The 27,776-nt window shown below is 41.2% G+C and overlaps 1 protein-coding gene across 3 annotated transcripts in view; it reads right to left on the bottom strand.

Moving 5' to 3' along the window:
* LEKR1 (leucine, glutamate and lysine rich 1) overlaps positions 1–27,776 on the bottom strand; it is a 195,228-nt gene that overhangs the window by 161,118 nt on the left and 6,334 nt on the right. For all 3 annotated transcript variants that reach the window (XM_073674775.1, XM_073674777.1, XM_073674776.1), the window contains exons 3-4: positions 27,230–27,310; positions 22,253–22,467 (exon numbers count right to left, since the gene is read on the bottom strand). In XM_073674775.1, coding sequence (XP_073530876.1) covers positions 22,253–22,467; positions 27,230–27,277 — 263 coding nt within the window. In that variant the 5' untranslated portion in view covers positions 27,278–27,310. The remainder of the gene's footprint in view (positions 1–22,252; positions 22,468–27,229; positions 27,311–27,776) is intronic.

Raw genomic sequence — 27,776 nt, 5'->3', positions numbered from 1 at the left:
ATCGGCGAATTTCACGCATGAGTAAGGGCTCGCTCACACTGGCGAGTAGCATCCGAAGATTGTCTCAAGCGAAAGAATTAGATGCTATCTGCAAATGACCCTCAGCTCAAACTCTGCTGCGAGCGTGATCTGAGTGTGAGAGCAGTGTGATCAGATTCTCTGGTATGCAAGAATCGGATCACAGGTGCGGAGAAGATGGAGAACTTAATTTCTCCATCTTCTCCATTGTGTGAGTCAATATACAGTTGTGCTCAAAAGTTTACATACCCCGGCAGAATTTTTCCTTTCTTGGCCTTGTTTCAGAGAATATGAATGATAACAAAAAACCTTTTTCTCCACTCATGGTTATTGGTTGGGTGAAGCCATTTATTGTCAAACTACTGTGTTTTCTCTTTTTAAATCTTAATGACAACCAAAAACATCGAAATGACCCTGATCAAAAGTTCACATACCCCAGTTCTTTATACCATGTATTGCCCTCTCTAACATCAATGACAGCTTGAAGTCTTTTGTGGTAGTTGTGGATGAGGTTCTTTATTTTCTCAGATTGTAAAGCTGCCCGTTCTTCTTGGCAAAAAGCCTCCAGTTCCTGTAAATTCCTGGGCTGTCTAGCATGAACTGCGCGCTTGAGATCTCCCCAGAGTGGCTCAATGATATTGAGGTCAGGAGACTGAGATGGCCACTCCAGAACCTTCACTTTGTTCTGCTGTAGCCAATAACAGGTCGACTTGGCCTTGTGTTTTGGATCATTGTCTTGTTGGAACTAGTGATGAGCGAGTATGTTCTGTTAACACTTTCAGTGAGTATGCTTGGGCGAACACCGAATATCTTCCACGTGCTCAGGTGTTATGTTTCAGTCTCTCTGTGTGCATGATTTGCGACTATTTGACAGCTTTAATACATGTGAGGAATGCCTAAGAAGCAGACATTCCTCACATGTTTTAAAGCTGTCAAACAGTCGCAAATTATGCACACACAGAGACTGAAACATAACAGCCGAGCACGCGGAAGATACTCGGTGTTCGCCCAAGCATACTCTCTGAAAGGGTTAACAGAACATACTCGTTCATCACTAGTTGGAACGTCCAAGTACGTCCCATGCGCAGCTTCCGGGCTGATGAATGCAAATATGTCTCCAGTATTTGCTGATAACTTGCTGCATTCATCTTTCCTTCAACTTTTACCAAGTTTCCTGTGCCTTTGTAGCTCACACATCCCCAAAACTTCAGCGATCCACCTCCGTGCTTTACTGTAGGAATGGTGTTCATTTCATCATAGGCCTTGTTGACCTCTCTCCAAATGTAACGTTTATGGTTGCGGCCAAAGAGTTACATTTTGGTCTCATCACTCCAAATTACCTTGTTCCAGAAGTTCTGAGGCTTGTCTCTGTGCTGTTTGGCGTATTGTAGGTGAAATACTTTGTGGCATTTGCGCAGTAATGGCTTTCTTCTGGCAACTCAACCATGCAGCCCATTTTTCTTCAAGTGCCTCCTTATTGTGCATCTTGAAACAGCCACACTGCTAGTTTTCAGAGAGTCCTGAATTTCAGCTGATGTTATTTGTCGGTTTTTCTTTGCATCCCGAACTATTTTCCTGGCAGTTGTGGCCGAAAATTTTGTTGGTCTACCTGACCGTGGTTTGTTTTTTACAGAGCCCCTGATTTTCCATTTGTTAATCACAGTTTGAACGCTGCTGACTGGCATCATCAATTCCTTGGATATTTTTTTTGTATCCCTTTCCTGTGATATATAGTTCAACTACCTTTTCCCGTAGATCCGTTGACAATTCTTTTGCTTTCCCCATGACTCACAATCCAGAAACGTCAGTGGCTGGATGAAAGATGCAAGAGTCTGTCTGGATCCCAGAAACTCACTCAGCTTTTATGCACACAAGCTGTTTACAAGCAAACAGGTCACAGGTGAGGATGTTGCCTTTAGTGGCCATTCAAACCCATTTGTGTCAAATTCTGTGCATATTATCAGGCCAAAATCACCAGGGTATGTGAACTTTTGATCAGGGTCATTTGGATGTTTTTGGTTCTCATTAAGATTTAAAAAGAGAAAACACAGTAGTTTGACAATAAATGGCTTCATCCAACCAATAACCATGAGTGGAGAAAACATTTTTTTGTTATCATTCATATTCCCTGAAACAAGGCCAAGAAAGGAAAAATTCTGCCGGGGTACTTTTGAGCACAACTGTATATCAGACTGCACTCGGATGACATCTGAGTGCAGTCCGATGTTTTACACGCACCCATAGACTTGTATGGGTGAACGCCATCTGATATACACTGCCAATCGCAGCATGCAGCGATTTTTTTTCTCATGCCGACTTGGCATGTGAAAATAAACACTGGTTGGAGCTGCTTCATAGTATAACATTGGAGCGAGTGCTATCTAATGGAACATCGGATAGCACTCGTCCAATTTATACGCAGCATGCTCGCCAGTGTGAGCGAGCCATAAAAAATAAAATTACAAAGCTTCTCCTATCCTTTGTTACCCATGGACAGCACACGGACTGTACCTATGTCATCCCTGCACAGTCTGTGATTTTCTCCAACCTGTTGACTTGACTTGTATGGTAAAAAATTAATATGTCTCCTAGATTTTTGCACAGACACAGTCCACAAAAAAATGTGGACATGTGAACAGACAATAATGAGTACATGTTCTGTCCGTGAAAATCAAGAATAGAACACATCTGCAAAATATGGACGTCTGAATGAGGCTTAAAACAGCAATAAAGTAACATTCCATGTTTCTCATAAAGAACAAAGGAGCGCACAGCCAAGCGAGCGTTGCTGTGTATGCGAGAGTCGGCTGAGATGTGTATGGCCAACTTTACTGTTACTGATCTCACTTATGATCCCTGCTGCTTGCCCCAGACTGAATCAGCTGTATACAAATATACTTTAGGCTTCATCTCCTTTTATCATCATAAGGCCATGTTCACTCGGTCAGTATTTCGTCAGTATCTTACATCAGTATTTATAAGCCAAAACCAGGTGAGGAACAATCAGAGGAAAAGTATAATAGAAACACGTCACCACTTCTGTATTTATCACCCACTCTTAATTTTGGCTAATACTAATGTAAAATACTGACCAAATACTGAACGTGTGACCGTGGCCTAACACCCTTGCTCTCAGTTTGAAGACGTGTAATCTGCTGCATGACAGTTCATTATAATATCTTTAGGATGACACTTTGCACTTTCCCATTCATCTAAAACAGGGATGTCAAACTCAAATACACAGAGCGTCAAAATTAAAAGCTAGGACAAAGTGAGCCAACTTTGATATTTATTAAAAAATGTCTACAATAGAGGAAGTATTTTCTTATCAAATATGATGAACCTTTTAATATGGAAACAAACTTAAAGGAGTTGTCCCAGGAACAAAGTACATTTTAATTAATAGATCTTAGCATATTGTAATAATATAATATGTGTTATATAAGAGCAGAAAAAGCATATAGCACAATGGCCTAATTTAAATAAGTAATAGCAAAGGTTAAAAAACCTTGAGTAATGCAGATAATAAAGTATAATGCCAACAAAAGTGCCTCCAAACACAGTATGACACCTCCACAGTGAATTCCCCCACAGTACCCTTCACACACATGGTATGATGACCCTATTGTACTCCCCACCTCAACCCACCCAGCAAAGTATGGAGACCCCATCACAGTATAATTTCCCAACTGTAATCCTCACACAGCTCTCCATGCAGTATAATGGACCCAAACAAAGTTCTCCATACAGTATAATGGGCCCCACATAGTCCTCCATACAGTATAATGGGCCCACATAGTCCTCCATACAGTATAATGAGCCCGCATAGTCCTCCATACACTATAATGGGCACCACATAGTCCTCCATACAGTATAATGGGCCTCACACAGCACTCCAACCAGTATAATGGGCCCCACATAGTCATCCATACAGTATAATGGGCCCACATAGTCCTCCATACAGTATAATGGCCCCACATAGTCCTCCATACAGAATAATGGGCCTTGTATTGCCTTCCATACAGTATAATGGCCCTACATAGTCCTCGATACAGTATAATGGGTCCGCCACAGCGCTCCATATAGTATAATGGGCACCACATGGTCCTCTATACAGTATAATGGGCACCACGTAGTCCTCCATACAGTATAACCCTGTATTAACCCTGTATGGACCCTGTATTGACTTCCATACAGAATAATGGCGGCCCTACATAGTCCACCATACAGTATAATGGGCCCGCCATTGCCTTCCACACAGTATAATGGCCCCACATAATGCTCCATACAGTATAATGGGCCCCACATAGTGTCCCATACAGTATAATGGGCCTACATTACCTTCCATACAGTATAATGGCCCCACATACTCCTCCATACAGAATAATAGCCCCGCCTGGCTTTGTAGGCCAAAAATACTCACCCTGCGGGCCAGCTTCGGCCTGCGGGCCAGAGTTTGACATGTGTGATCTAAAACAATCCCATACAGATTATTGGAACTGATTTTCTGTTCCAGCACACGTAGCAGAGTTGATGCAAATTCTCCTCCTTGCTTCTGCCGCAAAATCCACTTAAGGATTTTATAGCATGTAATGTTGGGTATTCCACCTTTTAGGAATGCATAGAATGATATCTGCAATGAATATCTTCAAAAATAATTGACATGCTATGGATTTCAAAATCTGCACCATAGGTCAATAAGAGCTTGAAAAATATCATAATTTTAAAATGTCATCTACTGAGATGTGAGTGTATATGGATGGGGAAATGCACATGTTTCAAATCTGATGCGGACTGTCCATAGCACATCTGCAGTGTTTCTGCAGCAAAATCTACAATCTACATGTGTAACATAATTTGTGCCACAGATTTAATCTTACGCAGTGCAAAGGGTGAAGTTGCTCTGCAGATCAGATTACATACGCAAAATGTACTTTGCACATCTTGCACATCAGTTGTATTATGCTGCAAATGTTCAAACTGCAAATCTGGGTTCATTTACTTTTAAATGCCCCAGTTCCTCATTTGCCTTTTTTTAAATGACTTTTCTTTTTTTCCTGTGGTATTTATTGCTTTTTTTATGTCAAATTTTCCAAAATGGCACACACAAGTTGATTAGTTTTGTGCAAGATCAAAGATGCTCATTTTTCTTCTCTTTTACCATTTTTTACACATTTTTAACAGTAAAACATACCTTTAAAATGTTGCACATTAGTCTTCAACTGCGCAAAGGTATAGCAGCATTTTGAAAGTCACAAATAATGAATGAGGCTAAAACAACTAGATAATGAAAACTAGGTTCCCATTATCGAACTCCCCAAAAAAAAATCGGCAAAACAAAGAAAAGTTGGTTTAAAAAAGATGCAAATAAAAAAATTCACCATTGGAACCATATTTATTCTAGAAAAAGGCCCAAAAACAATGATGAATCGGTGCCAAAATGTATAATCTGGTCCTGATTTATTAAGACTGGCATTTCGTACGTCAGTCTTAATGAGGGGCATACAGGAATAAGATGCACCGAATTCATTAAGAGGTGCACGCCACTAAATGAATTCGGGACATCTTATCACAAGCGTGGGCATTTGTGCGCCTCATAAGAAATGTTACTATATTCATAGACAGTAAGAAACGCCAGGACTGTTGCTGAACTTAACGGTCGGACATAGTCACACCATGTCCGCTGCGGCTCCTCCCCAGCTTTGCCAATTTCAGCAGAGCTGCCTTAAGCTGGCGTAAAACGCCAATAGTTCTAATGTTCAAAAATGTTTCTCCCGTAAATACTGTGACGTGTCGGCCCCAATGTTTTACACCTTTTCCAACAGACCGTTATGCAGTTTTTATTGCCCAAGCGAACAACATAATGAAATTATCTAAAGGCGTTAGTAAGGCTCCTGTCAAGTGCGCCAGCACTGTGCCTGTCTGACTGACGCCTTATTCTAATGAATTCTTCCATCATGGGTAATTATTAGTGATGAGCGAGCACTAAAATGCTCGGGTGCTTGAAGCTCGGGTCGAGCACATTGGAATACTCGGGTGCTCGACCCGAGCAACGAGCCCAATGTAAGTCTATGGGAAACTCGAGCATTTTTCTGGCTGCCCCCCCCAGCGGTCTGCAGAAGGTCAAAAATTGCCCAAATCGATGGGAACAGTGCTCAATTAAATGTCAGGCAGGCAGAATATATAGGCAGACAGGCAGGCAGGGTATATAGAAGGGTGCATGAAAAACATAGCAGGGCACTTGGAACACACTAATGCCCTCCGATTTTCATGCACCTGTCTCTTTAAAAAAGCCGGCCCGCAATTCAGCAACGGCACACACCGGTATCCGACAATTTAGAACAGAAAGAATAGAGCATCACACATAGATTAGATAGATAGAAACATGTCAGTCATATATATAAGTACAGTGACAGTGTTGGTTACTGTACTTGTCATTTAGTGTTAAAGGATTTATTTAAAAAAAATAATAGTGTTTTCATGCACCTGTCTCTTTAAAAAAGCCGGCCAGCAATTCAGCATCGGTAGCTGACAATTTAGAACAGAAAGAATAGAGCATCACACAAAGATTAGATAGATAGAAACATGTCAGTCACATATATAATAAGTACAGTGATAGTGTTGGTTACTGTACTTGTCATTTAGTGTTAAAATAAAGGATTTATTAAAAAAAAAATTGGCGTGGGGTTCCCCGTAATTTTAGTCTCTAGCGGAGGTTAAGCAGACGGCTGGGGCAGATGTTTGAAGCCTGGGAAGGAGGTAATACCCACAAAGCTTCCCAGGCTACTAATATCAGCCCCCAGCTGAATACCTAGCCTTTGCTAGCTATTAAAATGGGGAACCCCCCAAAAAAATGACGTGGGGTCCCCCCTATTTTAATAGCTAGCAAAGGCTAGGCAGACAGCTGGGGGCTGATATTAATAGCCCAAGAAGGGTTCCATGAATATTGACCCCCTCCCAGGCTAGAAACACCAGCCGTCAGCCGCCCCAGAAATGGCGCATCCATAGGATGTGCCAATTCTGGCACTTAGCCTCGCTCTTCTCACTGCCCTGTAGCGGTGGCAGTGGGGTAATAGGGTTGGGGTTGATGTCAACTTATAATGCCAGCTGACATCAAGCCCAGGTTAGTAATGGAGAGGCGTCTTTAAGACACCCCCATTACTAACCCCATAGTCAAAGTTAAAAAAAACACAAACACCCAGAATAAAGTACTTTAATTGAAATAAAGACACATTCCTTTAATGTTCTAAATTAAACCCTACTTACTGTATCGTCCATTCCAGCTGAAGCCAATGTCTTCTGCAATAAAAGTAAAATAATAAACCAACCTCATCCTTACCTTTCCATGGTTTCCAGGACAGCTTCAGCTCTGCTACATTGACATGACAGGCTGGATCGTAGCAGAACGCTGCCATCCAGCTTGCCATGCCGCAGACACTGAGAAGCTCCTCAGTGAAACTCCTCAATGTCTGGCTGTGACGGCATCCAGATGAGCCGAGTTCATGTCCAATGAACTCAGCTCAGCTCATGCACGTCACTGACAGCGTGGGAGAATTCTCCTGTGCTCAGCGCTTGAGCAGGAGAATTCTTCCACGCTGGGATGGCATTGAGATGACAGGCTGGATCGCAGCTGAGTGCTGCCATCCAGCATGCCATCCTTCATAGACACTGCAGAGCACAGGCATGCTTGCGCTCTGCAGTGTCTCTGACGGATGACAAGCTGGATGGCAGGGCTCAGCTGCGATGCAGCCTGTCATCAAAATGCCATCCCAGCATGGGAGAATTCTCCTGCTCAAGCGCTGAGCGCAGGAGAATTCTCCCATGCTGGGATGGCATTGAGATGATAGGCTGGATCGCAGCTGAGTGCTGCCATCCAGCATGCCATCCTTCATAGACACTGCAGAGCGCAGACATGCTTGCACTCTGCAGTGTCTCTGACGGATGACAAGCTGGATGGCAGCGCTCAGCTGCGATCCAGCCTGTCATCAAAATGCCATCCCAGCGTGGGAGAATTCTCCTGCTCAAGCGCTGAGCGCAGGAGAATTCTCCCACGCTGTCAGTGACGTGCATGAGCTGAGCTGAGTTCATTGGACATGAACTCGGCTCATCTGGATGCCGTCACGTCACAGCCAGACACTGAGGAGCTTCACTGAGGAGCTTCTCAGTGTCTACGGCATGGCAAGCTGGATGGCAGCTTTCTGCTGCGATCCAGACTGTCATGTCAATGTAGCAGAGCTGAAGCCGTCCTGGGAACCATGGAAAGGTAAGGATGAGGTTGGCTTATTATTTTACTTTTATTGCAGAAGACATTGGCTTCAGCTGGAATGGGCGATACGGTAAGTAGGGTTTAATTTAGAACATTAAAGGAATGTGTCTTTATTTCAATTAAAGGACTTTACTCTGGGTATTGTGTTTTTTTAAATACTTTACTAGAAATTCATGGCGGTCATGTCTAATATTGGCGTGACCCCATGAATTTCGGGCTTAGGGCCAGCTGATAATACCAAGCTGGCCCTGACCCCTTTATTACCCAGTGAGCCACCGCACCAGGGCCCTGGATGAGTTGGGTACAGCGCCAGAAGATGGCGCTTCTATGAACGCGCCATTTTCTGGGGTGGCTGCGGCCTGCAATTCGCAGCAGTGGGGGCCCAGAAAGCTTGGGCCACCCTGTTCTGCGGATTCCAGCCCCCAGCTGCTTAGTTGTACCTGGCTGGACACAAAAATAGAGCGAAGCCCCACGTCAATTTTTTTTTAATTATTTCATGAAATTCATGAAATAATTAAAAAAAGGGCTTCCCTGTAATTTTGTTTCCAGCCAGGTACAAATAGGCATCTGGGGGTTGGGGGCAGCCCGTTCCTGCCTGCTGTACCTGGCTGGACGCAAAAATATGGCGAAGGCCACGTCAAATTTTTGGTGAAAAATTCATTAAAAATTTAAAAAAAAACACATTTAGGGACTGCATCTTTATTAACCCCTCCACTTGAGGGGTTAATAAAGATGCAGTCCCTAAATTATTTATTTATTTATTTTTTTAAATTAATTTTTCCCAAAAATTTTGACGTGGGCTTCGCCATATTTTTGTATGCCAGCCAGGTACAGCATCTAGGAATGGGCTGCCCCCAACCCCCTGCTGCCTATTTGTACCTGGCCGGACACAACAATATAGGGAAGCCCTTCTTTTTTATTATTTCATGAATTTCATGAAATAATTAACAAAAAAATATGTGGGGCTTCGCCCTATTTTTCTGTCCAGCCAGGTACAACTAAGCAGCTGGGGATGCGCCATTTCTGGGGCGGCTGACGGCTGGTGTTTCTAGCCTGGGAGGGGGCCAATATTCATGGCACACTTCCTGGGCTATTAATATCAGCCCCCAGCTGTCTTACTAGCCTTTGCTAGCTATTAAAATAGGGGGCACCCCACGTCATTTTTTTTTTGAGTCCCCCATTTTAATAGATAGTAAAGGCTAGGTATTCAGCTGGGGGCTGATATTAGTAGCCTGGGAAGCTCTGTGGGTATTACCCCCTTCCCAGGCTTCAAACATCTGCCCCAGCTGTCTGCTTAACCTCCTCTAGAGACTAAAATTATGGGGAACCCCGCGCCAATTTTTTTTTTAATAAATCCTTTATTTTAACACTAAATGACAAGTACAGTAACCAACACTATCACTGTACTTATTATATATGTGACTGACATGTTTCTATCTATCTAATCTATGTGTGATGCTCTATTCTTTCTGTTCTAAATTGTCAGGTACCGGTGTATGCCGTTGCTGAATTGCCGGCTTTTCATGTTTCACTGTGAGCACTGTTCCCATCTATTTGGGCAATCACTGTAATGCCACAACCACCATGGCTGTGACATTACAGTGAGTGGCAGACAATCCCTGCATGATTGGAGCTCTATATAGCGCCAAACATGCAGGACGGGGACCCGAGCTCCCGCCCGAGCATCTCGCAAGTACTCGGCGAGCTCCGAGCATCTCGAGTACTGAGATGCTCGGGCGAGTACCGAGCAGTGGCGAGCATGCTCGCTCATCACTAGTAATTACTATTCAAATACTATTGTCATATTTTGTTGGATTGCTCTGTATTTTCTTACATTTTTGGTGAATGTCTTACATTTTCAACCAAACCACCTTGATACCTGAGATCTGTTGTAACAAACAATTGCCACAGAAACCACTTACTTTTATCATTAGGGTGGGCAGAAGACGAAGATGAAGTCCTGACCCCCCACACACCTCCAGTAAATAGGCCAGCCAAATACTAATTTCCATATTCAAGTGTGAGCAGGTGCAAACAGTCCTGGGACAACCACTGTTAGTTATGAAAGTAAAGGGTATATTCATATTTGGAGAAATCACACCACAGAACACAATATAACCGTGAAGTCTAACAATACCCTAGAGAGTTTCTTTCCTTCTTTCAATCTCTCTCAAAATTGGTACATAACTGATCTCCTCCGATCTCCTAAAATGATGTGATTACTGGAATCTTCCTTTAAAGGAGTTGTCTACTGTATCTTTATTTCAAAGGCGTTGTCCAGCTTTAGAGTACAAGTCTGCAGTCATTCTATGTGACTGCAGACTGGTGAATCCTCACATTGCGTGCACAGCGCACTTTGAGGCTTTTCCGATGTCAGGAGCAGTGGGCGCGTGTCTTCAAGTATGTGATTTGCATACAAGTGGTCAAGTGCCAACTAGATTTGTGTGGAAAGTGTATTCAGCGAGACATGACACGTCTAGTCAGAATGTGTCCGGAAGTATGCAAATCGTATACTTGAGGTCACATGGCCATCTGCCCTAGGACTGGAGAATCCTCACAGCACGCAGTGCGCAATGTGAGGATTCACTAGTCTGCAGTCACATAGGCCGGACAACCCCTTTAATAAATATGTTGGGGGACATGATAGAGGTTGTCCTCCTTTGTGCAGCCTTCCTCACAGACTACTGTTCTTAAAATTACTTCTGATACAGTTGGCCTCCTCCATATGAAATACACTATATATCGAAAAGCCGTATCCCAATTGGAGGAGATGGATGACCGATCTGGTCACATGCTCCTCCACCAGCGGGAAGTTTGATAACAGGAGAGCTGTGCAGTGTGTGGGGAGGCTGCACAAAGGAGGAGACCCTATTAGACTTTTATATAATAGTAAGTGCTACTAAATGATGTCCCCAGAATTTTTTAAAATAAAGTGGACAACCCCTTTAATTTTCAGTAGCCGCTAATGAATGATTACCAATATATAACTGTTATGTTTTACCTTTTTATTAGTAAGCCATGATTATTACCTATGATATACTACTACGAAAGGAGGTGTTTTTATTAAGCAGCTTGGCTATGGCTGATACATTTCTACGTAATATTTCAATGCGTGAGGGGAGTATCGGCCAGGGAATACAGAAAGGTTTGTTCCGGTATTGTCAGGAGGGAATAAGCAGATGTAACTCAGTAAGTGCCAGGAAATGATGGTGTGCGGTTTCACCTTGTGACTGTGTGAACTCTCATAATCTCGGTGTCACCTTATGAAACCTGCCACGTGGTGCTGTGGGTAAATAAGACAGCGAGCAGCAGCCATAGACAAAGAGCACAGCGCTGCCCCTGCCTGTATCCAAGGCGAGGGTTGCAGTGGGTACGTTGTGCATGTTAAGACTTGCTAAAATAAAGCTGCTGTAATAAATCCCATCTGGGTACAGTCTGATTTTCAGCATGATGCTCAAATAAAAATGAAGCTTGAGAATGGATTCTCTTAAACCCCTTCCCGATATGCTCAAAGATGTTTTTTATATATACCAATATGGAATAGGTCAGACATTTTGATCGCTTCTTTTTGCTTTTTTTTCTACTTGCAGTATTACTGCGACCCAAAAAGCGCATTATTGGGGTTTGTATTTCTTCCCTGTTTATGATGTTTACCGATTAAGTTATTTTACTTTATATTTAGATCATATTTTTTCAGATGCAGTGATACCACTTATGTAATTTTTTTTTCAATATCCTAATTCTTAGTGGGGGGAAAAGTGGGTTAATTTTATTTATTTATTTTTTTTCTAAAAAAGAGTTTTAAAACATTTATATTTTACTTTTTTGTTAGTCCCCTTAGGGACTTGAAACTGTGATCGTCTGATCGCTTGTTCCATATCCAGAAATATTTCAGTATTGAAGTGTATAGGAAATCACTTCCGCCTTTGAAGCCCAGCCACAGGTTGCATTTCAAAGGAGCTTCATAATGACAGTCAGACCCCTATCTGTTATAGCAACCATTGGCGTCCAACGATTGTGTCGCAGAGGGTTTATAAGCGGGGAAAACTGTGTTTCCCCTGGTCCGTGCGCATTACACAGATTGAAGTTAAGTTTAGATTCAACTGTGAGAGACAGAATCTAAAAAAAATCCAGAAAATCACATTGTATGATTTTTACATAATTAATTTGCATTTTATTGCATGAAATAAGTATTTGATACAATAAAAAAACAGAACTTAATATTTGGTACAGAAACCTTTGTTTGCAATTACAGAGGTCAGATGTTTCCTGTAGTTCTTGACCAAGTGTGCACACACTGCAGTAGGGATTTTGGTCCACTCCTCCATACAGATCTTTTCCAGATCTTCAGGTTTCGGGGCTGTCGCTGGGTAACATTGAGTTTCAGCTTCCTCCAAAGATTTTCTATTGGGTTCAGGTCTGGAGACTGGCTAGGCCACTCCAGGATCTTGAAATGCTTCTTATGGAGCCACTCCTTAGTTGCCCTGGCTGTGTCTTTTGGGTCATTTTCATGCTGAAAGACCCAGCCATGACCCATCTTCAATGCTCTTACTGGGGGAAGGAGATTGTTGGCCAAAATCTTGCGATACATGAATACGGTGCAATTGTCCTGCCCCCTTTGCAGAAAAGCACCCTCAAAGTATGATGTTTCCTCCACCATGATTCACCGTTGGGATGGTGTTCTTAGGGTTCTACTCATACTTCTTCTTCCTCCAAACACCGCAAGTGGAGTTCATTCCAAAAAGTTCTATTTTGGTCTCATCTGACCACATGACCTTCTCCCATGCCTCCTCTGGATCATCCAGATGGTCATTGGCAACCTGCAAATAGGTCTGGACATGTGCTGGCATGAGCAGGGGGACCTTGCATGCCCTGCAGGATTTTAATCCATGACGGAAGAGTGTGTTACTAATGGTAATTTTGAGACTGTGGTCCCAGCTCTCTTCAGGTCATTGACCAGGTCCTCCCATGTAGTTTTGGGCTGATTCATGACCTTACGCCGAATCCTTACCCCACAAGGCGAGATCCTGCATGGACCCCAGACCGAGGAAGATTGACAGTCATCTTGTGTTTCTTCCATTTTCTAATAATTGTGCCAACAATTGTTGACCTCTCACCAAGCTGCTTGCCTATTTTCCTATAGCCCATCCTAGCCTTGTGCAGGTCTACAATTTTGTCCTTAGACAGCTCTTTGGTCTTGGCCATGGTGGAGAGGTTGGAGTGTGATTGATTGAGTGTGTGGACAGGTGTCTTTTATACAGGTAAAGAGTTCAAACAGGTGCAATCAGTACAGGTAATGAGTGCAGAGTAGGAGGGCTTCTTAAAGAAAAACTAACAGATCTGTGAGAGCCAAAATTCTTGCTGGTTGGTAGGTGATCAAATACTTATTTCATGCAATAAAATGCAATTTAATTATGTAAAAATCATACAATGTGTTTTTTGGGTTTTATTTTTAGATTCTGTCTCTCACAGTTGAAGTGTACCTAAGAAAAAAATTACAGACCGCTCCATTCTTTGTAGGTGGGAAAACTTGCAAAATCGGCATTGTATCAAATACTTATTTTCTCCACTGTATATATATATAAATATATCTTGTGATAAAGTCACTGGCAAAGTACTGTAGGGGACATATGTAGCACTGAGATTGTTAGCTCCAGTAATATAACCATAGAAAAATGTTCCAGCATACGAAGTATAAAGAGGGGTTAATTAGCCATGTTTAGTGCTAGGGTGATTAAACACCTGTAGAAAGGGAGGAGGTCAGAGGATAAATTCCCAGCCTTTTAGAGCATTTAGTGTTGGGTGGGTCTGGAGGCACAAGCTCTGGAGCTGTATTGCCATGTGAAGGAAAGTTAAACCTTGTGTTGTTTTTTTCCTGAAGCGGGTGGTTTCCCATAGCAACAAAGACAGTGCCATATGTTATGTTTTGTTTTTCCTCTTAGGCCGAGAAGGCCATGTTTGCTTTGCTAACATTACTGTAGCTTATGCAATGCTCTTAATAAACCCAGTAGAAGATTTAAAGAGACAGTGTTCCTGTGTCTACCTCTATATGCAGCCGAGTGAACCGATCTACCACAATCTTTAGACCTGATGACGCTGGTATACTTCCTTTGTTAATCCATGTCAGAACGGCTGCATAATCTTGATATTAAGATGATCATTTTATGAGTCCATCTATAAAGAGAGAACTCATCTTGAGTCCAAGTGTATTCAGTCTCCAAGTGTAGACAGTCAGCCTGCCTAACTGACTGACAGATGCAGCCTGCACTGAGCAGTGTGAGATCTCAGCAGCAGGAGGGACAATGAGACGCTTTTAATCAGTCTAGGTGGGTGGAGATTAAGATTACACTTTTATAAAAAAAAATTTAGACAGTCTGAAATGGATGTTCAGAAAAACTACACCAGTCAGGTTTAAGAGATCTGTTTCATAATGTATGCAGTGTACTGTGAAATATATTGTCAGATCCACTATTGAATGATATTATGGATCAGCATAAAGAGCAATAATTACAATATTAATTAAACACATTTTACCTTTAAAAGAAGTCGTCCAATAACAGCTAGGCTCATGAGAGATATTGTACAAGGAAAAGCAGTAAAAAAAATTTTTTTACAGCATAAATACATTGAAAAATATGGCGTTTGGGCAGAATGCCATGTTGATGCAGCTATGCACAGCTTTTTCTGACATATGGCAATATGTGTTGGAAAAAGCAGACATGACCTTAGAATCACGGAGACTAATTTAAGATGTTTTTCCAAAGCTTTTTTTATTGGTAATTATCCAACTTGACATTATTTAAAGTCCCACAAAGCATCAACAGGGAGTGGGCACTTTTCAAACGATATGCCAATACGTTTCTGTATTTATCTCTACTTCGCACAAATAGTCACAATATATTATACATATACATATTTTACAACCTATGTATTTTTTATTTTTATGTAGTACGAGTTTTAGACTGAAGCTTTGCCTTTTGTGTGAAAAATCCCATAGCCAGTTATCCTTAAAAAATATAGATATCATCGGCTTTTGAGTCAGCGCCTCTAGTAAATGTACCGTGGCCCAGACTGCCTTTTACTGTACGCCAACAAGGGCATAAAACACTTTAGGACAGCTATCAATTTCTATCTTCCAGCAAGCAACTATTGTTTACATGCAAGGAAGTGTCCTGTGGGAAAATTCCCATCTGATATAAAGTGGAAAGCTCTCCACGTACCTTGAGTGGTGTCATGCCAAGCATAGCGTGTAACTGCCATTTCACAGGAGATGCGATGCTCTGCTAACTGAGGCATGGCAATCACACGGCACACCACTCACTCAAGTTGCAGGCCACAGAGGTGTGCTTTTTTACACCAAAGTCTTTATTTGTTATATTTCTGACGGGATTTTTTCCCTTTTGTAGCACAATTGCTGATGGAAAGGGAAAATTTGCAATAAATACATGGTTAAAAAATGTATTTTATCAAAATCCTTCTTCTACACTTCAGATGTCCCCAGAAAACCTATTTATACCAGCCAGTGAGGTGTCCTCAGAAAACCTAGGGATGTCAGGTAATGAGGTCATTTACCTATTACCAAGAAAACTATTGTAATATTCAGAAAAATGTTATAAAAGAAAAATAGAAATGGAATAAAAGAAAAAGAGAATAAAATAAACATATAATAAAACATGGCTGACATAAATGCCTAATGTGCACCTGACAGCTGATTCGTATGAAAAGCCGGTGGGAGGCCAAGCTGCTAGGGTGACTAGTCCAAGAGGCCGGTTCCCAGTGGCCTCTCCCGCAGCCCCGCTCTCCATAAATGACATGTACACACTGAGAGAGACCTGTCACTCAAGGAGAAGAGGGCGGAGAGAAGCCACTGGTGACCGGCCTCCATGGAGCGCCATTGTCCCCGACCGGCTTTTAAAAGTAGGTTTTCATTACAATATATTCACTGGTGCTATAGAACAGCCATAAAGAAAATAGACAACAGAACACCCCCCTCATTGTATCCCAAGAAGAAAATATTTAAATACCCCTAAGTAATTACAAATTATGAGTTATACTCATATAAATTAAAAAAAAATAGTTTATATTTAAAAAATATTTTTTTTAACTTGTTCCTTGACATTTTAACTAATGTCTCACCCACCTTACTAGTGAGCTGGGAAGGAAAACTCAAGTGCCCATTCTCTCCAACAGAAAAGACATTCACACTTAAGATAATTTATGACAATCTCTTGTAAAGATCAAGAAACTATATTCTCTTTTCCCATCAGTATTGTATGTTTTCTGGCGCAGCAGAGTGGTTTGAGGCACCGTGGAACACATATAGTGGGACTGTCTCATCCTGCCAACATCTTGGTTAAAAAAATTGACTTAATTTCATTAATAACCGGCTCCAAAATACTTAAAGAAGTTGTCCACTACTTGAACAACTCCTTGTGAAACCCCACACTTGGCCCTGATAAAGTAAAACAGCTTATACTCACCTCCCATGCCAGCGCCGTTCCAGCGGTGTAAACACTGGCGGTCCCGGGGCTCCCGTGCGGTTGTTGTGACAAGTGAGCCCAGTGCCCAATCAGCGCTGGTGTCACTGGCTCCGCCTTCAGACAAATTGAACATGAAGAGGAAGTCAGAGATCAGCTGCAGCCCGGACTTCCTCTTCATATTCAATTCGACAGAAGGCGGAGACAGTGATGTCATCGCTGATTGGGCACCGGGCTCACATGTCACAACAACCGCATGGGGGCCCTGGGACCGCGAGTGCCGACACCGCTGGAACGGCGCCGGCACCGGAGGTGAGTATAAGCTTTTTTATTTTATCGGGGCCAAACATTTCGATCAAGAAGGGGTTGTCTAAGTAGCGGACAACACCTTTTATAAACCTGCAGTGCTTTTACTCTCCAAGATCACAGGGTGGTTGCTACTTCCTGTAGGTGGCACTAGAGTTCTGGTCCTCTTCCTTTCTGAAGAGACAATCTGCAGGGTGGTTGAAGACATTGGGAAGATGCATTAAAGTGTTTTTGCCAGTTTTCTGGTGTAAAACACCTTGAAATATTTACAATTTTGCGCAACTTTAAGATTTTAATTGTGTAAAAATACCTTTACTTAAAAAAATCCAGTAAATATTTTGAGATGACCTAAAAAAAATAGTGCAGCTACAAAGTCTACGTACTTGATGTGATGCACCAGTTAGCTGTGGGTGGCATGTACTGAAATGATGAACAGCACCCAGTCTAAGTAACATTTAGCAAAAAAAGGTTAACCCGTCTGAAAATGCTCATCTGTGTTGTGCCTCGTGCTTAGATCTAGGCTCTGATGTAAGTTCATGTGATCACTTAATAATTGGCACCACCTTGTCAAGTCCTATTAGTCACGTCTCCACGGACAAAGTTTTCCAATTACATTCCGTTCCATTTCTTTTAGTGTATCATCTATTTTTCCATTCTGACAAGAATTAAACACCAGTGCTTATTACTTGACCCTAGGTTTAATGATTTAATATAAATATGATCTGACAAGGTTATCTTATATTAGCTATACATTTACATTCTGGTTTTCCTGTTGCGATACTAGGAAGATATCTGGAAGAGCCACTGTTTTTCGAACGTGCTTTAATTGAAAAACTACATGAATATAAAGGTAGGAGTGCAAACTATTTGATTAATTAATGGGAATAACCGGAGAACCTTGGGTGCCTTTGCTAAATAAATGATGTAGAATATTTCACAGACCCCAAAAATATTTCTTTATAAGACAAGATACAAGAATATAAATGGAATTTTCCATTGGAATCGGTCGGTGCGTCTGTTTCCATTGGAATCGGTTGGTGTGTCTGTTTCCATTGGAATCGGTTGGTATGTCTGTTTCCATTGGAATCGGTTGGTGTGTCTGTTTCCATTGGAATCGGTTGGTATGTCTGTTTCCATTGGGATCGGTTGGTATGTCTGTTTCCATTGCAATCGGTTGGTGTGTCTGTTTCCATTGGAATCGGTTGGTGTGTCTGTTTCCATTGGAATCGGTTGGTGTGTCTGTTTCCATTGGAATCGGTTGGTGTGTCTGTTTCTATTAGAATCAGTTGGTGTGTCTGTTTCTATTGGAATCGGTTGGTGTTTCTGTTTCTATTGGAATCGGTTGGTGTGTCTGTTTCCATTGGAATCAGTTGGTGTGTCTGTTTCCATTGGAATCGGTTGGTGTGTCTGTTTCCATTGGAATCGGTTGGTGTGTCTGTTTCTATTGGAATCGGTTGGTGTGTCTGTTTCTATTGGAATATATTGGTGTGTCTGTTTGCATTGGAATTGTTTGGTATGTCTGTTTCCATTGGAATCGGTTGGTGTGTCTGTTTCTATTGGAATCGGTTGGTGTGTCTGTTTCAATTGGAATCGGTTGATGTGTCTGTTTCCATTGGAATCGGTTGGTGTGTCTGTTTCTATTGGAATCGGTTGGTGTGTCTGTTTGCATTGGAATTGTTTGGTATGTCTGTTTCCATTGGAATCGGTTGGTGTGTCTGTTTCCATTGGAATCGGTTGTTATGTCTGTTTCCATTGCAATCGGTTGGTGTGTCTGTTTCCAATGGAATCGGTTGATGTGTCTGTTTCCATTGGAATCGGTTGGTGTGTCTGTTTCTATTGGAATCGGTTGGTGTGTCTGTTTCTATTGGAATCGGTTGATGTGTCTGTTTCCATTGGAATAGGTTGGTGTGTCTGTTTCTATTGGAATCGGTTGGTGTGTCTGTTTGCATTGGAATTGTTTGGTATGTCTGTTTCCATTGGAATCGGTTGGTGTGTCTGTTTCCATTGGAATCAGTTGTTATGTCTGTTTCCATTGCAATCGGTTGGTGTGTCTGTTTCCATTGGAATTGGTTGGTGTGTCTGTTTCCATTGGAATCGGTTGGTGTGTCTGTTTCTAATGGAATATATTGGTGTGTCTGTTTGCATTGGAATTGTTTGGTATGTCTGTTTCCATTGGAATCGATTGGTGTGTCTGTTTCTATTGGAATCGGTTGGTGTGTCTGTTTCAATTGGAATCGGTTGATGTGTCTGTTTCCATTGGAATTGTTTGGTATGTCTGTTTCCATTGGAATCGGTTGGTGTGTCTGTTTCCATTGGAATCGGTTGGTGTGTCTGTTTCCATTGGAATCGGTTGGTGTGTCTGTTTCCATTGGAATCGGTTGGTGGGTCTGTTTCCATTGGAATCGGTTGGTGTGTCTGTTTCCATTGGAATCGGTTGGTGTGTCTGTTTCCATTAGAATTGGTTAGTATGTCTGTTTCCATTGGAATCAGTTGGTGTGTCTGTTTCCATTGGAATCGGTTGGTATGTCGGTTGGTGTGTCTGTTTCCATTGCAATCGGTTGGTATGTCTGTTTCAATTGGAATCGGTTGGTGTGTCTGTTTCCATTGGAATCGGTTGGTATGTCTGTTTCCATTGGAATCGGTTGGTGTGTCTGTTTCCATTGGAATCGGTTGGTGTGTCTGTTCCATTGGGATTGGTTGGTATGTCTGTTTCCATTGGAATCGGTTGGTGTGTCTGTTTCCATTGGAATCGGTTGGTGTGTCTGTTTCCATTGGAATCGGTTGGTGTGTCTGTTTCCATTGGAATCGGTTGGTGTGTCTGTTTCCATTGGAATTGTTTGGTATGTCTGTTTCCATTGGAATCGGTTGGTGTGTCTGTTTCCATTGGAATCGGTTGGTGTGTCTGTTTCCATTGGAATCGGTTGGTGTGTCTGTTTCCATTGGAATCGGTTGGTGTGTGCAGATGAACGATTTTTTTCACTGACTGAATCTGTGTGATAAAAATCGCAGCATACACAAATTTTTTCCATAAATCTGATGAGACTCACACATTCAAGTCTACGGGTGAGCAAAAAAAAAAAATCGGATGCCATACGGAGCCACAGTACAGTAGTCTTGAAGGTTTGATATCTGTTACCATCTTTTTAGTTAGCCATTAAAAGGTATCAACCACTGAGTACTGTCAAATCTTAATATTTTTGTATGAATCAATGAAATTTTAAGGGTAAATGTGCTGTAACAAAACCAAAATGGTTTTTTTTCATAACGTTCATAATTTATTTCAGCCCCTAAAGTTGTAACAAAAGTTATACATGTTTTGCATCACTGTAATCTTACTGTCCTGGAGAATCATGTCGTCATGCCATTTTTACTGCACAATTAACTCAAAATATAACCCCAAAAACAATGACAGAATTGTATTATTTTCACCATTTCACCACACTAGGAAATTTTTTTTTGGACATTTTCTGTTGATCTGAATGGTAAAATAAATGGTGTCATTAAACCTATAACTCACCCTGCAAAAACACAAGCCCTCATATATATAGGTCGACTGAAAAATAAAAAACGTATGGCTATTTGAATAAAGGGAGGAAAAAATAAAGACAAAAAAAATTCTAACTATCTTAAGGGGTTAAAACGCTTGTGTTGCTTATGTGTTCTATGTGTTATGTGATGCATTTTTGATAGCACAATACATATTGCTCTATGCGTTCTCTTACATAATTTTTTATCTCTTATTCTTAAGATATTACGCAAAAAAAAAGTAAGAAGAACAAGGCACCTCCAAAGGCCTAAGGGATGGGACACTACTCATCCACCACATTTCAGGTCACAGTCCAAAAAGAAGTGGGTAATGTCTACAAATGTATGCAGAGGCAGCAAAGTCTGTAACGTTAGAGAAATCATTTAGAGAAATAACTTAACCAGAACAACCAGGATACAACATCTTTTCATCTTTACATGTATATATATGTGTAAAATATGTTGTTGGAGGAAAATGGCATCTATCTTGCCTTATAGCAGCACATAGTTTCCCTCCTCTACATGGAGGATCCTTGAAAGTGTTCACAAATCTTCTCAGTATCTAAAAAACTTTCAAACTATGAAAAGAAAATGATGTGGGGAGAAGAGGGCAATGCAGCTGCAGTTTCTCAGTTTCATTTAAATAAAGGTCTAAATTAAGCATTAGCGGCAGGGAGGCTCAGATCACAAAATGCATTCATTGGAAACTCCTTTAGGAGCCTGCAGTGCCGAATTTGTCTTTATTGTTCACTATTTTTTTTAGGTCAAGTCATGGTCACTATGACTGTCGATAGGGTTTGTTCAGAGGCAATTGTGCCGCGATGTGACAGATCCGTCCTGTAAATCATTTCTATTTTACTGTTCCTATAGTGGATCTAATACACGGCTGACACACATTATTGGCATTAATAAATATACATATACAGCTGCCTAAGCAGTGATTATTAGTTGTGACTAGTGATGAGCGCAAGTGCTCGTTACTTGAGTTTGTCTAGGATGCCCGGGTATGCACAGAGTAGCGCTGGTGGTCGAGTGACATGCTCGAGTCTCCACGGCTGCATGTTTCACAGCTATTAGACAGCCACAAAACATGCAGGGATTTCCTGCCATCCCCTCATGTTTTGTAGCTATCTAACATGTCACTGGAGCACCTGCGATACTCTGTGCATGTCCGAGCACCCTAGACAAACTCCAGTAACGAGCACTTCTGTTCATCACTAGTCATGACGTGTTTCCAATAAAGCAACTTGCTGAAAGCAGTTTTTCATTCATAGAGTGCTATTGCACACGATGGCTACATTCAACATATCCATTAATGCATTACTTACACAAGACTAGATGCCCATCGATAAAGCAATACTGAACTAGTGTTTAATTTCCTGTGCCATGTTAGTGGCACGGTGCCACACAAGAGCCAGTGACCTTTTCTCACGCACGCAGTACGATAGCTCTTTCTGATTTTGGACTATATTTTAGCCTGGAAGGAAAGGGCGGTTAACACATTAAAATTAACCAAATTACACGTATTCAGCTCTAATCTTGCACTAAGGCAGTCTGCTTTTGGCAGGAGGAGGAACTGATGTTTCTCCCGCATTTCGGCTTTGAACTACATTAATGAATGTGTTAAAATTAAACATCAAAATGAATAGCTTGTTCTGACCTTTCTGCTATGGACTTGCTGTCAGTCTTGCTTTGTTCATGCTCTTGGCGGAGAAACTGAAGTTCTTCTTGAAGGCGTTTCTCCCGCTCTTCACTTCCCTGGTAGAAATGGAGCTTTTTCTCCAGTGCCTTCACTTTGTCTTCTAGAAGCTTGAATTCATGGAGTATCAGGTAACTGACACCACAATACTTGCAAACAGTCTCGTCACGCGGCATCTGGCAAAATAGAATACATTATTACATTTGGTAAGGACTTGATAATGTAACAGAAGTAATACCTGCAACAGGACCTGTTGGCCTGAGGGTCACAGAGTAAAGGCCCACTTGGCCAGGCAATATCAATCAGGAGATTTGATTTTATAGGAAGGTTTATATCTGATTATCACCCTGTCTAAACAAGTTGGTAATCAGCCTGAAAAGGAGAAAATGGCTTGTTTATCTGGTATGATGAGTTCTATGCAGACTTAAAAATCATCATTCTTTCCAGCACATCATCCTGTGAATTCTGGTGAGACTGTCTATATAGGCCACTAAATGACTTCTGATCGACATTTTCATGTATTCGATCCACAGCCATTTAACAGTCATGGTTGTCATGTGTAATTGGGCCCTTTCTCTATTAAGGAATGTGAAGCTTGCCCTGTTTTGTAAGCATACTTTTGAGATTACAGTTTTGAGATAGCACTACTATCAACGTAGTCTTATGATGACACTACTATCACACCATTCTTATGATGACACTACTATCACTCCAGTCTTATGATGACACTACTATCACACCATTCTTATGATGACACTACTATCACCCCAGTCTTATGATGACACTACTATCACACCAGTCTTATGATGACACTACTATCACCCCAGTTTTATAATGTCACTACTATCATCCCAGTCTTATGATGACACTACTATCACCCCAGTCTTATGATGACACTACTATCACCCCATTCTTATGATGACACTACTATCACCCCAGTCTTATGATGAGACTACTATCACCCCAGTCTTATGATGACACTACTATCACCCCAGTCTTATGATGAGACTACTATCACCCCAGTCTTATGATGACACTACTATCACCCCAGTCTTATGATGACACTACTATCACCCCAGTCTTATAATGACACTACTATCACCCCAGTCTTATGATGACACTACTATCACCCCATTCTTATGATGACACTACTATCACCCCAGTCTTATGATGAGACTACTATCACCCCAGTCTTATGATGACACTACTATCACCCCAGTCTTATGATGACACTACTATCACCCCAGTCTTATAATGACACTACTATCACCGCAGTCTTATGATGAGACTACTATCACCCCAGTCTTATGATGACACTACTATCACCCCAGTCTTATAATGACACTACTATCACCACAGTCTTATGATAACACTACTATCACTCAAGTCCTATGATGATTGATGACACTTCTATCACCTTAGTCCTATGATGACCATAAGAACTGGATGGACTAAAATATAAACAGTCCAGGACAAAGATATTTATTACAAAGGCCACATCCAAATCACACAAAAGAACAAGCTTTTATATAGGGTTTGGCCAACTGTTCTGCTCAACCAATTGTGACACTAGTCTGGTACAAGCCAAGCTGGCTGCAATGGTCACATGCATAGGATGTAATTTTAATGTGATTTGGTGGTTAGTATTGCAGCATTGGGGTCCTGGGTTTGAATCTGACCACAACCAACATCATGGAGTGCTTGCGCTGGTTTACTTTGGGTCCGCATGTTTCCTCCTACACTTCAAAGAAATATACTGAAAGGGGCAGGGATTTATTTATTATTTATTTATTATGCTTTGCTTATATAGCGCCATCATATTACGCAGCCCTTTACAGAGATTATCATTACATCAGTATGTCTTTGGAGTGTGGGAGGAAACTGGAGCACCCAGAAGAAACCCACACAAACACAGGGAGAACATACAAACTCCTTGCAGATGTTGTCCTTGGTGGGATTTGATCCCAGGACCTCAGCGCTGCAATGCAACAGTGCTAATCACTGAGCCACCATGCTGCTACTTTTGATGTGAGTGATGACAATCCTTGTTTTAGACGATTTCATCACCTGCAAATATTCAAAATGTCACAAAAAATTTGGACAATTGTATTTCAGTACCCTAGTCAAGTAAAAAATGTATTTATTTTTTCTTTTTGCTCTGCTGAGTAAATTTTAAAGCTAGTTGAAGGGATCGTGCAACATGTTTCCTCCTGAAAAGGAGCAAAAAAAAACAAAAAAAGATATGCATTTTTGGATTTGCGCTAATTCATTAAACATTCCGCATAGAAAAAAAGAAAGACAAAACAAAAAAATATATATAAAAAACACCAACCTATAAATTGGGGCCAAAGTCTTTAAGATTTTATACATAAGCACTCGGGCAGATGCTTGGTAGGTGTCATATTATGGCACTGTACAATTACAGCTTGTACAGCTCAGCTATATAAACATGATCCTTAGGGTCCCCCATAAATTTTAGATAACAGTCAGGAGGACCTGCCAACTTCATTGGAATCAGCCAACCCTCTAAGGTGTATCGGTGCCTTCCGACATCATCTGTCAGGAAAGAGATGGATCTGGCCATTGGAATTTCAATTGTGGATCCTTATGTTCGGGTCGGATATATTCCACTGCCAAAAGAGTCTGGCAGCGGCTCGCTCAGAGACAACAAAGGAGCATTGGTCAAGCTGAGCAATCCTGTGTATGGGGGAGTTGGGGGGATATGGGTGTTTGATGAGTGACTGTCATTAGGACACGGTGTATAAATCACCCATGATACAGACAGAATGGTAACAACCAGCACATTCTACTAAATCTAATGTTATTAGAAACTCTTGATGGGTATCTGATTTTCTCTCCATCCTGTCCTCATGAACGCATTTCACAGTGACTGTGGTCGCTCGGATGATCCTAACTTTTACTTAAGTACAAATATTTCTGCCATTTATTTTACTGTTGTTAATGGAAAATACAAAATGTGCTCAGGAAAGATGGATATATGATCTCCTTTTTTTTTTTAAACGTACCAAAAAAAATGAATGCCGCGAGTTCCAACATGAAAACCCATTGTTGATTTTATTAAAAATAGGGGACAACATGAGCTGTTATGAGACGTTATCATTAGAGGAACACTATGTTTGTGCGCTGCCACTTTTCTCAAAAAGGAACACTTCTACTGAACTGTCCGTTCCAGAATATATAATCCTCCGTACCAGTCCAAAAGGAAAAATTAAGGTTAACACTATGTAGTCTTCTTTTATGAAAAGGTTCAGCGTTTCTGTATCGCAGAAACCTGTAAATTTGACTTTTTGTATTACAAATAAAGATGGAGAATTTCTAGTTATTATTTAATCGTAGAGTATCTTATATTAGGACAAGACGTCCCTTATAACTGGAAAACATTAAGAGAAATAATTCCCCTGGAGGAGATATTATTTTAATATTTTATGTAGGCATTTCTGAGTCACCTTGGTCTGAGACAGTAAGCGACAACCACATCTAATAAGAATTACAGTGCCCACGTGGGGAGTCACTCAGCTTTCCCTGGACAATGAGATGGTAAATGAATGTGCAGTGACCGGCGGAGATACAATCCCATCACCAAGCACTTCCTCTGTTCTACCATCCCCGGTGTATGCCAATCTGCATCAGGTCATTTTCATCCTACACTGAAAATCTATTCTGGAAATGGAATTGAGGTTGTTTCGGCACATGGCTTTCGGGATTTCTATTAAAAAGAATTGGACGTTCGTGACAAATCTGCTACGTGTGAACATAGCTTTATAATTCAATCATTCTATTCGTGAAACGGAACGATCGGGACGAACATTGCTATAATCCCTGCCCAAATGTAACTGTGAAGGAACAAAATATAAATTGTAATGGAAAAATTATTAGATTTTTTTTTTATAGAAAAGAAAATGCGACGATCATTGATATATGCCTTGCGGAATAGCCTTAGCAGCAAATTCGTCTTTTCAGATAGTCAGAGTTTTGACCTTTTTAGTTGCCATTCAGTGACTTTTATTTAATTGAAACAATTAGAAAATAATTATTTCTCGCAAACTTACCATTGTTACGATATTAGACACCTACGTAGAAGTGAGAGCCTTACATTACCTGTGTCAGCCGGTATTCATCCCTCCGCCAGCCTTTCTTAGCTTCCCGGCTATTAGTACACTGCGTGTTCTGGGGTTTCTATTATTCGATTGTTTTATTTTATGCAACGTGTTCTGCCGAGCCGTAGGACAATAACTCCCAATGATACAGAACAGATCTGGGGGGGGATCTGTGTCTACCTGCACAGTATTGGGAAACACGTTCCCCTAGGATGGACCTAAAAGTGCAGATGTCTTGTATCATCTGTAGACTGTGATTAAATGTACTGCGTTTATTGCATTGGTATTCCTCCAGAGCTGAACAAAACGCACTGAAGATTCCTTAAATGATATAAAAGTAAGCCTGACATGAAGCAGGATGGCTAATATGTCTGATTCCCAAACAGCCTCCGATAGACAGCAGTGAGTGCTGGCAGAATCAGACTCGCCGCTTGCGATCTGCCTGCACGATATGAGCCACCTAAGCCCCGAACCGGCAAATCCTTCAGGACGCTGGAAGCTTTTACCAACGATCCAGCAGCTTTTTGTTAACAAGAAATCCTCTTTTATAAGCATCTGTTACCCACACATGTCAATATCATCAGGAGCAAGCTCGCTCTGAGCTGAGCAGCACAGAAAGAGTTAAAAAAAAAAAAGTATTTTAAAAAGTGTCCGTGTTCGTACTTTCACCGATATCTTTCCTGACCATGTCAGATCATTCAGCGTAGAGCGCTCCATAACAGCTACGTGTACTGTAGCCAGAGCTTGTGTATGTAGCAGAGCCGAGTGTGCGTGTAAGCACGGTACGGAGCACATAGGGTTAGGTTTTCGTTTATTTTACCATCTGAATCTCCTCTGGTAACGGATGCATCGGGACATGTTTTTCCATGACGTCAGGTTCTTCTGTTCTTGAATGAGAAAGCTAGGGACAAAAAAAAATAGAGAATCAATCAGTTCCCAGCAATATACTGTTACTATATAGTAAAAATCAAATATATATATATATATATATATATATATATATATATATATATATATATATATATATATATATATAAAACCAGCAACAGGGTTAAATCAAAGAAAAATTCTCTGATCTCAAATTGCATTTTCCTAAAATCGGCAAATCTTTTCTTTGTGAAGAACAGAATCATTTTCTGCTGCGGGGTCATAACGAGTGTCACCCAGCTTTCCCAGCATCAGACATCAGGAAGGAATATCTGTGGGATTGGAGCAAAATATCCACATAAAGATAAGTGAGAACTCATAGCTAAAAATAAGAAAAATCTGATTCTTTTTCCCAGCAGTCAGCTTTCCATTTTCTGTCTCATCTCTGACCTCGCCTGAATGAGGGATGGAATATCCTATTAGTAAATTGCAAACATCAT

Source organism: Phyllobates terribilis, unplaced genomic scaffold (genome assembly GCF_046119375.1).
Source record: "Phyllobates terribilis strain yellow unplaced genomic scaffold, ASM4611937v1 Scaffold_3__8_contigs__length_932513732, whole genome shotgun sequence".
NCBI lineage: Eukaryota > Metazoa > Chordata > Amphibia > Anura > Dendrobatidae > Phyllobates > Phyllobates terribilis.
The sequence above is the reverse complement of the archived record's forward strand: the minus strand, read 5'-3'. Positions and strand labels throughout refer to the sequence as shown.